This window comes from Serinus canaria, chromosome 8, assembly GCF_022539315.1.
Source record: "Serinus canaria isolate serCan28SL12 chromosome 8, serCan2020, whole genome shotgun sequence".
Classification (NCBI taxonomy): domain Eukaryota; kingdom Metazoa; phylum Chordata; class Aves; order Passeriformes; family Fringillidae; genus Serinus; species Serinus canaria.
This window is the reverse complement of record NC_066322.1, coordinates 15882030-15894764: the sequence shown is the minus strand read 5'-3', so window position 1 is coordinate 15894764 and position 12735 is coordinate 15882030. Positions and strand designations below refer to the sequence as shown.

General features: G+C 58.3%; 1 protein-coding gene across 1 annotated transcript; it reads left to right on the top strand.

The window, feature by feature from the left end:
• The first annotated feature begins 3427 nt into the window (after positions 1-3427).
• On the top strand, positions 3428-6421 carry BARHL2 (BarH like homeobox 2). Its single transcript, XM_050977537.1, has 3 exons — positions 3428-4013; positions 5410-5635; positions 6109-6421. Exons 1-3 carry the CDS (start codon positions 3428-3430, stop codon positions 6419-6421), a joined length of 1125 nt encoding a protein of 374 aa, XP_050833494.1.
• Positions 6422-12735: the final 6314 nt, after the last annotated feature.

The window sequence follows — 12735 nt, the reverse complement described above, 5'->3', positions numbered from 1 at the left end:
CGTGTCTGGCTGGGACGAACGGACTGTGGCCGCGCTGCTCCGCGCTGCTCCGCGCCGTTTTGTTCCCGCTTGGAAACGTTCTGTAGCGTCTCTCACAACGGCCCCAGTTACTCCGAGGTACAATATATTTTCGCCTGGATTAGACGGCGAGTCTGTTGGCACAGTGTAAATGTCAAGCAGAAGCTTTTAATAAAGGGATGTTCAGACTGTTAAATTTCACAGTACCACGGGCTCGGCCCCTCCCGGTCCCCTTCAGCCCCCCTTCCCTCCGAGTTGCGGTGCTGCCAGTGAGCCAGCACGACTGCGCACCAAAATTCGAGTAGGAGGTAACCCATCCCGGGGCCGAAATGATGCACCGTGCCATCCCCGAGCTGTTTGGCCGAGACACCCCCAGGGCCCCGCACCCCGCTCCTCGGGGGTCCCCCTCGATGCGGTGCGGGCTTCCCGTGGGGGGCCAAGGTGGCAAGTGCTAGACCCCGCTCCTAGAACCTGGGGCAGGTCCGGGGCGCCTCGGCCGGGACCGCCCCTCAGGCAAGGACCGGCGTCGAACCGGCACATGATACCCCGTCCCTGCCGCTCGCTGCCCCAGCCTCCATCGGGCCATTGATTAGCGCTCTAAGTGCCGCTCTAATTAGCTGCCTGCTAATTAACGAGCGGGGCCCTGTCCCACTCCTCTGAGTGGCACCTTCGCTCATCGCTTTGATTCGGCAGTTGCTGATTTATTGGAGGGGGAGCGCCGTGGCTTTGCCCGCAGTCAGACGGGTGGGATAGATGGGAAAGGAGGGGGGGTCACCCAGCCAGGGGCTTAGGGGACACGGGGCGGGAGCTGTCATGATCCACCCCCGGCCTCAACAAGTACAACGAGCGTCCCGCTGGTCACCTCGCCCGCAGAGGGTGGCAGCAGGAGGTGGAAGGCCTTTTGCGTCAGATGCCCCCGCGTAGGGCTGATCAGCGCTCCGGGAATCCGAACCAGCCGACGGTGATCACGGAGGAGCAGGCCAGGCTGAGGCTGTGGGAGCTCCGGGCTCAGCGGAGCCCGGCCGGGAGCAGAGCGGCTGCCCCGGCCGGGGCGGGACTCGCCGCCGCTTTCCCCTAAATATTTCTGCACAATGGAGTCGAGGATTAAAAAATAAGAGGAAGGAAATGAACGGTGTTCACTCTTCAGGAACATGACTTTAAGCCCTAAATCCCGATTCCGGGACGGGGAAGTGTATTGTGAGTTAAAGGATTACGCTAGTGTAACATATTACCCTGGATCCCGCATTCCCCCAGGGATAATTAGGACATAGTTTTGGTAAATTGCAAACCAAGACAGCAAGATAAACGTAAGCGCCGCGGGCTGCTTCCCTGCTACAGGAAAACCTGCCTGCGCACTCGCAGATATTTAAATATTTTTCCCTTTCTCCTGTTCTCTCAGTCTACTCCTCAGTTTCACCTCTTCTTCTCTCCTCTTTGTTTCTGCTTGTTCCTTCAGATGCCCCGATCTGTAGGAACGTGCTGATAAGAGCCCACCCCGCCGTGCTGCCAGTCCTGCCCGCACCCGGGCTGCGGCCGCCACGCTGCCTCCGGCCCCGTCCGCGCCGGACGCCCGTCGGGGACAACGGGGGCGGCCGCCACCGCCGCCCAGCGGACAAGGGCGGCCCTACAGCTCTTTGGGGCCCTCCACTCCGCTCCCTCACCAGCCTCCGGGATCGGCACCGGCGCCTCAAGCCCGGCGGCAAACCGTACCGGCTGTCCCCGGCTTCCCGTAGAGCGGGGACGGCAATGCGGGCCCGTTGGGATGCAGCGGGAGATGTTTGGTAGCAAAGGCTACCCGTGGGCCGGCTTTCCTGAAAAAAGCCTTGAAAAGCCTTCTCTGAAGTGCGGCACTGAGGCCGGGACCTGTTCCAGCCGCGGTACCCAGAGGGGACCGGTGATCTTTGGGTAGGGCACCGGTGACCGGTGAATCCCAGGGAAGCACCTGGATTTTACCAGCGAGGATACCACAAACACCTCGCCCCACTCCTCACGAGGAAAGGCAGGCCCCAAGCCGTCGGAAGCGGAGCGGAGGGCCGCGGCACCCTGCACATCGGCACCTCTCGTGTCGGGGCGCAGCTTCTCATCCCACCCCGCTGTCCCGGGGCAGCGGCGTCTCACGTCGGATTCAAACGTCCGTAACGAGTTACCGGCCTAACACGATCTCTCGTGCTCTTTGTGCTTCCCGTGCGCTCCCTGCACCCTTCCGTACCTCTGAGCAGGACTGTTTACCCAGGAAACAAAAAGCGGCGGGAAGCTTGATGGAAGCGCATCCCCGTTGCCACCACACCCGCAGAGCAGCACTGTGCAGGGCCGGACTGGGCACTCCCGGTTACGGGGCAGGCAGGACAATGAGCGGGTTTAGAAGGGACCTTCGTGTCCTCCATCCCCGAACCTTGCTCCAGGCCCACAGTGGGCACGCACCACCGGGACAGCCGTCGGATGCGGAGTGGGGATGCCAGCGACCCCCCACACACGGCAGTATTTAGTGCCGTCGCTAAACACCAGCCCCCCCAAAATCCCTCTTGCAGTCATCCTGCCCGAATCCTTTCCCGCTCCCCCACTGCTGTACCCCGTTCCCCCGCGGCCCCGAGGTCTGCGATCGTGGATGATGTTGTCGGGGCTGGTCGGGTCTAGGGGCTACTGCAGACCGGGAGGGGGGATGTCGGGCTGCGCTTCACAGGACCTTAGAAATTGTAATTACTATTAAAATAAAACTCGGAGAACTCTAAATCATTCATTATCACCTTTATAATTACTCTTCTAATTAGTTTGACACGCCGCTTCATCAGGATTAATACGACGTCTTGTCGCTGGCACTTCCTATTATTCTGACATTTAGCCGGGGAACCGTCCCGGGAACACCGGATGATACTCTCCGGGGGATCGGATCCGGCGACCGGGGAATCGAGGCCCGACGGGGCGGCGGCGGGGACGGGCCCGGGAGGGAGCGAGGGCGCGCCCCCCTCCCGCATCCGTCCCAGCCGCCTATGCCGATTGGCTGCGGCCCGCGCTGCGTCAGCCCCCTCTCGGCCCTCCGCCAATGGGGGCGGGCGGCGGCGGCGGCAAAAGCCCGGGTTTATAATAAACGGCGGGGGGGACGCGGCGGCTGTGACGTCACGGGGGGAGTCGCCGCCGCCGAGAGGAGCTCGGTGGGCACGGGCGGGCGCGCCGCAGTGGCCGGTGTCCGCCCCGCTCCGCGCCCGCAACTTCCCGCAACAAAGTTGGTTAGCGGAGAACCGGCCCGGCGGCGATGCGGGGCTCGGCGGGGGCCCCGAGTTAATGTCGATCGCGCCGCCGGTGCGCGGGTTGGGGTAACCCGGTTCCGCCCCCCATCCCTTCTCCTTCGCCCCCGGTGAGAGACCCCCGCGGCCGCCCACGGGGATGCGGACGCGGCGCTGAGCGTTTCGCCATGGAGGGGCCGAGCGGGTCCAGCTTCGGGATAGATACGATCCTGTCGGGTGGCAGCACCGGCAGCCCCGGAGTCATGAACGGAGATTTTCGCTCGCACGGCGACGGCCGGCCGGCGGATTTTAGGAGCCAGGCCACGCCGTCCCCCTGCTCGGAAATCGACACGGTGGGGACGGCGCCCTCATCGCCCATCTCGGTGAGCATGGAGCACCCCGAGCCGCACCTGGGGGTGGCGGAGAGCCTCCCGCCGCCGCCGCCGCACCACCTCCACCTCGGCCCACACCCGCCGCCGCCACCACCGACGAGTTTGCAGCCGTCGCCCCCGCAGCCACCGCCGCCACAGCTGGGCTCGGCCAGCTCCGGCCCCAGGACTTCCACCTCTTCTTTTTTAATTAAGGACATTTTGGGCGACAGCAAACCGCTAGCGGCGTGTGCACCTTACAGTACCAGCGTTCCCTCTCCCCACCATACGCCCAAGCAGGAGGGCAGCGCGGCACCGGAGAGCTTCAGGCCCAAACTCGAGCAGGAGGACGGTAAAGCCAAGCTCGACAAGCGCGACGACACGCAGGGGGACATCAAATGCCACGGTGAGTACGGCTCGGCTCTGAACCGGCCCGGCCGCCGGTACAACCGGCGCCCCGGTGCTCGGCCGCATTGGTGGAACGAAAATCGGGGAGGAAATCTGCGGCAGGAGCGCTCGCTCTGCCGGGGCCGCTCAGTGACCCTCGCTACCGCGGGGATAAGGTCGGTAGGAAATGAAATCAAATCGCTTTTTTTTTTCTTTTTTTTTTCTTTTTTTTCTTTTTCCTTTTTCCTTTTTTTTTTAAGTATCTGTTGGTCTTTTCTCTTTTAAAATTTTTTCTTTTTTTAATTTGGCTTCCCCGTTTTAGGAAATAGCCCGAGCAGTGGGATCGCATGGGAAATCAGACTGTATTTATTTTTAATGCAAATGCACATAAATGATTCTCTGGCTTTCTAAGAACCGGTGGCTCAGCTGCAGTTAGTGCATTCAGCCTTTTTATTTATGCTCATTCGCTCTAAAATTAAGATGAAAAATTCTACTTCCCTAGTTAATAGCAAATAAGCGGGAAAAAAAAAAGAACAAACCAAACCCAAACAAACCCAACTAACTTTTAATTAAAAATAAAATAATAATGATAACAACAACTCGGCCGGCGCTCTGCATAGTGAGATGTGAGGGCTTTGTGCGTTTGGCAAAACCCTCGAGTTTTCTCTGCGCCGGGATAGAAGGTTTATTTCTTCATCTTCAAATTTTTTTTTCTTTTTAATTAGGGATTTTGTGCTGATGGGGAAGCCCCCGCCGAGCGGGGTTCGGAAGTGAAAATAGCTGTATGAGCGTGGGAAGGGGAAAGAAGGAAAAGAATGAGGAAAGGCAAGCAGGGAGAGGGTATATTTTCCCTGCGGTGTCGGCGGAGCTGTCCTTCCCGCCGGCAGCCCGGTGCAGCCGAGAGGCAACAGGACAAATTTTCCTAATTTTGCTCAATTGAGCTATTTTCGCCAGGCTCAGAGCGGCACGGTGCCCGCCAGTGCAGCTCATTTTGCTCTTTTAGCATTAGCATACGAGTCCCCAAACCAGATGTACAGTCTGGTCTGGCCATTTTTGTGTGCACCAACCTCCCCAGTGGGTCAATTAGGGAGATTATTGTTCTTCCTGCGGGGAAGATCAAGGAGCGCCACAAACTGGGGCCCGAGTGGAGCCGGATTGACAGATCGATTTCCCGGCGTTTCGGGCCGGGGGGAGAGGGCAGAAAATAACGAAAGCCCTGTAGTTGGGAAAAGGAGAGCGAGAATCCCGCTGTTCCCCGGACGGGCTCCCCGCCACCAGCCCCCGCCATAACTGACCGTTCCCCCCGTGTCCCGGAGAAGTCCCCGGGGAGGGGGCGGCGGGACCCGGTTACCGGGGCGGGGCGGGGGCCGAGCCGATGTCCCTCCGCTCCTCACCGCTCTTGGGCTCACTCACAGGGACAAAGGAGGAGGGCGATCGGGAGATCAGCAGCAGCCGGGACAGCCCGCCAGTGCGGGCCAAGAAGCCTCGGAAGGCACGAACAGCCTTTTCCGACCATCAACTCAACCAGCTGGAGCGCAGTTTCGAGCGGCAAAAGTACCTGAGCGTGCAGGACCGCATGGACTTGGCCGCCGCCCTCAACCTCACCGACACGCAGGTCAAAACCTGGTACCAGAACCGGAGGTAAGGCGGGACCCGTAGGGCTGCGGCTTCGGGGGGCCGGGGACGGGCTTACGCCTCTGGGTTTCTGCCCGCGGGAGCCCGGGGTGGTGCGGGGAGCTCCCGGCTGCTGCCCCGCGCCCTCCCCGGCGATGGGCTGGGGGGTCCGGCTCCTGTCAACGCTGCCGTAATTTTCTGTCTCATTACATACGGTTGCAGCCACCCTAATTCTGTCGCAAACCATTAGTGTCAGCGCGTTGCGATCTAACCGTGTACCGCGGTTATTAATTTGGCCGGAGACGCCGTATGCATGTGTCGGGGGGTGGGGGGCTCGGACGGGGAAAGCGGGCAGAGCCGGGAAGATCGCACCGTGTGCGGGCCCACGGGGACAGTACGCTCCGTCGGGGCCGCGCAGGGGATGGGCTCCCGCCCGCGGAGCCCCGCGGAAGCGGCCTGGCTGCCCCGCCCGCCCTGCAGCCTCTTGCTCCCCCCGGCAGGACGAAGTGGAAGCGACAGACGGCGGTGGGCCTGGAGCTGCTGGCCGAGGCCGGGAACTACTCAGCGCTGCAGCGGATGTTCCCCTCGCCCTATTTCTACCACCCCAGCCTGCTGGGCAGCATGGACAGCACGACGGCAGCTGCGGCGGCCGCAGCCATGTACAGCAGCATGTACCGGACTCCCCCTGCGCCGCACCCCCAGCTCCAGCGGCCGCTGGTGCCGCGGGTGCTGATCCACGGGCTGGGGCCCGGCGGGCAGCCGGCCCTCAACCCCCTGGCCAACCCCATGCCCGGCACCCCGCACCCCCGGTGAAACGGCACCGCGGTCCCCGCAACGAGCCCTTCCCCTCCCCGTCCCCAAACAAGCCCCAGCACCGCAGAGGAGGAAGCGAGGGGAAGCAGAGGGGCAGGAGCTTCTGCAGGCAGTCACCGGCCACCGAGGGAGGCGATCAGTCAGAGCAGGGACTCTTGAAACGTGAACCCAGAGCCAAGCCCGTAAGTGAAACGACCACACGCGGGGGAAGGCGGGCAGAGCCGCGGGGCGACCCGCCGACCTCGGCTCCTGCGAGGCAGGACTTGGAGCTCGGAGAGAGAGTTACAGAGGGGGTGGAGGAGGAGGAGAGGGAGAGGGAGCACGAGCCCGAGCCCGCCGGAGAGACTAACGGCTGCGGAGGACAGAGGGAATGAGAGCGCCTCGACCCCCGACCGGCGGAGAAGACCGGGGGAACGGAGAACTTTGCACTGATTTTTCTCATTACCTTTTTTTTTTTTTATTGAAAAGTGGCATGCTCCCTAATGCGAACAGAATTGTACAGACCGAGTGCTGAGTGCTATATCATATTTATTATATGTCGTCCAAAAAAGGAGAAAAAAATCACTTCTATACGTTAGTTTAAAACGAACAAACGTGGTTCTTCCCTATCCCTTTTCATGTCTTTTTTGATTCAGTAAAATAAATGCTTAGATGACAAAATATAGATTTTTTTTTTTTTGCGATTGAAAAATCACAGGGGAAAAAAAAGAAAAAAATAAACTTTATCTTTTTTTAACAAACGCGAAAATTCAAGGTAGCTAATTTCCCCGTGACGAGAACTCAAGAAATTTGGAGTAGAAAAGGCAGATGCCACTTTTTTATTTTGAACATTATATTGAATATATTTTGAATTTTAGGCTCATTGTTTCTTAACAGGTGCTGTTTTTCCCTATCCGTATTTTAAAGGAAAATCAAATCCCCCGCAGGTGTGGAGCCCCTTGCTGTTATTTTAAGCACCTGGGCAGGGCGGTAAAGGGTAGTGGCTCTAGCCCCTTGGGGGCGGGTGCGACGGGGCCGTGCAGAGCTTGGGGACATGGCCCCGGCCCGGCAGCTGTCTCCGCACGGAGCTGGGACAGGCAGTGAGCGCCGACGGTCGGGGTGAGTAACGAGGGGAAACAGGCAGGGAGGGCGGAGGGTTCCCGGCGGACACGGAGCTCCCGAACCCCGCTGGCCTTTGAACTTTCCTACTGTGTGTGCCCGTTTCCCCCCTCCCCATCCCTTCCCCTGGCAGCTTCCCTGCCGAGTGCCTCCCTTCCCCGTGCCGGCGTGGGCAGCCCCGCCGTCCCGAGGGGGCAGAGGGGCTACGGGTCGGGACTGGGGGCTGTGACCCTCCTCTGGACTCCGGGGACGGCTCTCTTGCTCTGTCTCCAACCGTTGGAGGTGAACACCCCCCTGCGAAATTAGAAAGTTATACAGCAATTACCTATAAAACATTCATAAAGTCCCATATTATCCTCTCCTCTGAGGGTTTGGCTCTTCGGGGTTTTTTTTTTTGGTTTTTCTTTTTTTTTCTTTTTTCTTTTTTCTTTTTTTTTTTAATTTTTTCCCCTCTATTTTTGCTCATGGGTCCCCTTTCTTTTAAGATAGAAGGGGAAAAAAATCCCAAAAAAGGGAAGAAGCCTCCGGGCACGTTTATTTGGGCTTTGCTAATTAGCGAGCGGCTTGCTGATTTCTGTGCTAATAAATTCGCGTTAAAACCATATTGACCTTTGCCTTGATCTAACAAAAGGGGAGCGGGTCGGGAACGCCCACTTCGGTTTTTGCCAGTGTTGCGGCGGCTGCTGAGTATTCCCCCGCGCCTTCGCCGCGGCCCCCAGATACCCCCCGCCGGAACGGACCGGAAGCGGTCCCTGAGCGGCCCTAGCGGTCCGGCCGCCCCGCATCTCGGCCGAGCTTTTCCCGGGAAACCCATGCTATGCGGGCTGGGGAAGGAGGTAGGAAATTTGGACTCGTTAGAGCCTTTTCCTTAGTCTAAGCAACAAATCTCTCCTACAGGAGAAAATCCAGCTGGAAAAGCTGGTCTCACCTCGTTGTTCTAGATGGCTCGGTTTTGACTGCATAACCTCGCTGAAAAGTAGTGAGAACAAGGAAGGAAAGTTCATGCAAAGTAGATGAGTGGCCCCCTCACCAGCAGGGCCTGCCTCGGCGCGCCCACCGTGGCAGGGATTTTTTGGTGTTTTGGGAACGACAGCAGACAGGAGCAAGAGGAGTGAAGCGGAGCTGGGTGCTGCCAGTGTCGTGTAGGACGGTGTCTAAACCAGGGGTGCCAGAGGAGGGGGGCGAGGAACCGCTATCCCTCCTGAAACGTGTTTCCAGACCCAACAGAAAAGTGCGTGTTTGGAGGTTTGGGGCAAGAATCGCTCTCTTCCGCTCGTCTTTTTCCCGTGTGGGAAGTAGGGCTGCAAACGTAAATTCTTCGTTTGTCCCGCTCCCCGTTCGCGCCGGGATAGAGCCACCCAAGGTCAGGCTGCCCTGAAATTGCTCGGCTGGGTCGCCTGCCTGCATCCTTGTAGGAACAAGTTTCGTTGCCTTTTTAAAAGCCCCGGCATGCAGGCCCGCATTACGGCGCGCTGCGGCAGGACAAAGAGCCGGGCGCCCAGCCGGGATGTGGGGCTGCCTCCCGCCGCCCGTCCTGCGCGGTGAACGGCGCGGGGCCGGGCACTGCTCGCGGCTCGGCGCCGTTGGCTGCGCCGCCTTGCCGGCCGCGGCGGTCGTGTTTCTTCCCTTTCCGCTCCCGGACAGCTGCTTTCGCCGCGACCGCCCCAGACTTGGTGCGGAGCTGCTGAATTGCCGCGGTCTCGGTCCCTTTCCCGCCTTTGCCCTTGCCTAGGCCAGGACCTGCTCTCGGCCCTGGAAGTGGTTGTGAACAAACAACCAAGCTCATCTGTTGTCAGACGAACGGGACGGGCCTTCTTAGCCTCAAACAGCGGGAAATACCGGCACCCGCTGGAAAAGACCTGGCTGTTGGTGAGCTGAGCATGGAAACAGTCCATGAGGAAACAGCCGTGAGGCTGTAGCAGGGCTGTCTGTACGGGAGGGACCGCGGCAGCCCGCGGGGTGGCCAGGAGTGAGTGCTCTCCCCGTGCCGGACAGTGGCCCGCCAGGAGCGGGGCGATTCCGGCCCCTCCAGCCGCGGGGCCACCAGCGCTGCCCTGGGCGGCTGCGGCCCCGCCCGCCCTCAGCACCACGGACAGCTCCGGGAGGCGCGGGCTGCCCGGCCCGCCCCGCGGGAGCGCCCGGCCGCGGGATGTCGGACGGGCGGCACGGGAGTCTCCCCTCCTGCGGGACCTCGCAGCCTCCTTCCCCGGCGGTTGCCGGCGGGCTATGGTGAAGATGAAGGAGGCTGTGGCACAGCCTCCTGCTGCCGAAGCGCTGCCCGTCTCGCCTCCACGCCACCCGGCACCTGGGAGAGAGTCCCTGTCCTAGCCCGGACCTGGCCCTTTGGCCCCGAGCGGGGGCTGCCTCCCCAAGGCTTTTGTGCCGGGTGTTTGAGCTTTGCCCGCGTATCGGCAGACGGGTTTAAAAATGAGACAGGGCCGCTGTCCTTCTCCCGTATTGTGTCGCTCCGGATTGACACCGGTGTGTCTGCCGTGAGATCCAGGAGACCCTTTGGAGACCCTGTGCTCGGTTCCCTTTAGTTTGTTTCTTCTGGGCAGCGCTATGTGTTTTGCAAGTGGGCACGGCACAGGAGGCTCCTTCGAGGAACGCCTGCTACGCTCAGACAGGTTTTGGTGGCTCGCTGCACTCCAGCAGCAGAGCCGCTGGCAGGCTGCACCTTGGCTGATGGGCTCTCTTGAGGGATGCAGCAGCAGGATCATGTTTAATTACTTCACCCTCTCGGGGCGTTAGCTTGACCGTCGTTAGAGCAAAAAGCGAGCAGGGCGACTCCGCTGGGCTGGGGTACGGGATGGGCATTGCCTGTGCCGCTCCAAGGGTGCTAGCCCTGGCGCCGCTGTGGCAGCTGGGTGCTCCGGAGCTTAATCTTCTTTCCCAGCCGGGCAAGCGAGTCCGGCTCAGCCGCTGGGAACCATTCAGCAGCACTGAGCGGAATTCCCTGCCGTGCCGGTTGCCCCGGTTGCGTTTAACACACCGCCCGCATGTAACGCTGTATTGGCGCTCCGGGGCATGACTATCACTCCTGAAGGTTTCAGTGTTTCTTGTGAGGGTGAGTTTTTAACTTTTGTTATCTTCTGCCTTTCCAGAGTTTACATTCCTTCAAATTCACGCCACGTTTCTGTGCAAATGCGTTTACTGATGATGTAAGTCACACTAAGTCCTTATTGCAGCCCACTGGAAAACCTCGGAAACCCAGGACATAGAGTGAGTGCAGCTAGGTTGAATTCACCTGTGGAAAGAGCAAAAGCCTTCATAATGTAAGAAATATTCTCAGGCCAGAGGTGGTGAGCATGGGCAATGAATAACCGTTTCAAGTTGAAATTTACACGCTTTCCCTCTCCTCTATTCTGTCTTGCTCTTAAGCCCACGTTTCCCACCGGTGATATCGCCGGGTTTCTTCCCCAGCAGCCCGTTTAGAGGGGAGCTCCGCTTGCAAGAAAACGGGGGTACAGGGAACCTAGCCTACTGAGGGGGCCCTGCGCCCTCGTCCCGTGGGAGAAACAGCTTGCTCTATTTCGGCGATAGCATCGAAATGGCTGCCGCGATCCCTGGAGGGGCACAGCTGACGGGGACGGAGACCCACCGGGATCGGCGGAGGGCGGGTGTGCGATCCCCGAAGGCGCGAGCTCCCCCGTGCCCCCGTTCCATGAAAAAGCCCCGAACTTCTTTCCTCCCTTGGGCTGCTCCGGCCGTTCAAGGGCCGTGGGGCAGCCGGAGCCTGTGCCTGTCTCTGCGTGTTTCCAGCCGGAGAGCAGGTCCAGCCGAGCGCCCATTGCATTAAAACTGCCTTTCCATATTCATATGCCCTATTTTTCACAAGTCGCTTCTATTAATGGAAGCGCACAAATGCCGGTCCTTAAAATTTGCGGATTTCAAAGGAACCCAAGTGAGGCATTTTGTGCTGGCAGCGATGGATGCGGGGCGCGACGGGACCCCCGAGGCGTCCCCGCGGCTCCCCCGCCACCGCCGCGCCCTCCCCGGCGGGAACCCGCTCAGCCGGGGGCACAGCCGCCGGTCCCCCCGCCGCTGCACCGGGCCCTGGCCCTCGGGATCGGCTCCCCTCCCTTGCAGCACGGGCACACCGAAGTTGTCCGCAACTGTCTTGTTCCCTCATCTCTGAGAGCCCATGTAGGGCGCTTTAATTGCCACATTTTCAAACCGAGGTAATGGTGGGGATGTCTTAGTAATTACCTTAATGAGATAACACCTTTCCTTCCCTGAACCTACTCATTATCACACTTCTTGTTCAAATTCCAACTACAAAGAGCTATACTTGTAAAAAAAAAAAAAAAAAAAAAAAAAGAAAAGAAGAGGGGGAGAGACCTCTGAAATTTGTTGGAGGTCTTGTTCCCTTAAAACAAGCACCTTCCATGAATCTTTAGTATATGAACAGAGAACTGTACCTAGTTCTGGGAAAGGTTAGCTAGAAGTAAACTAAACATCTGGGGTACCCCTTAATTATTCTTGGTTGGTGTCTTTAGTTTGACCTGTAGGGATGCAAGGGTGTCAAAGTGATGAATTTTAAGATGTTGGGCTGTGAAGACGTGCAGCTGCAAGACTGATGGGTTTAGGAAGGGAATGGTAACAAGGTTAGCTGCATGTGAAGTGTGAATTGAGATTTTTGCAAAGAGACTGTGATTGCAGATGGGCATAATGTTGTACCCTTGCATGAAATCTTGCTATTATTGTATAATGGTCAGACAGAGTGTGAAATGACTTATTACTTTACTTTTATTCTTTAATGAAGTTGGGTAGGGAAGGAGAACTACCAGGAAATCGATAGTGGTGGTGCACAAAAACTGTATGACAGGTGCTGATACGTTAAGTATTTATTTAGTTTATTTCACAAACTCCCTCCCAATATTCAGCTATTTCAGAAAGCAAACAAAAATACAACTAGTGGATCTAGACAGTAAAGAAGACGTGCAGAATGAGAGTAATATTCTCTTTTCATCCTCCCTTTCTGCAGTATACATGAAGTGGGCGTTTCTCTGTGGCAGTGCAGTGTATACATTGTCTATGTAAAATATGAGACAGAGATACCTAGATTAAGGCTGTGCATACATGGTTTCTGGGTAGGTTTCCAGCTGTTTGACATGTATCTCTCTCCTAAACCTTGCAGCAAGAAGGCAGATATTTGTACACTGTTATACTCCCATATAAATTTAAGTGGCCTTTTCTCCAGCTTGACAAGCATG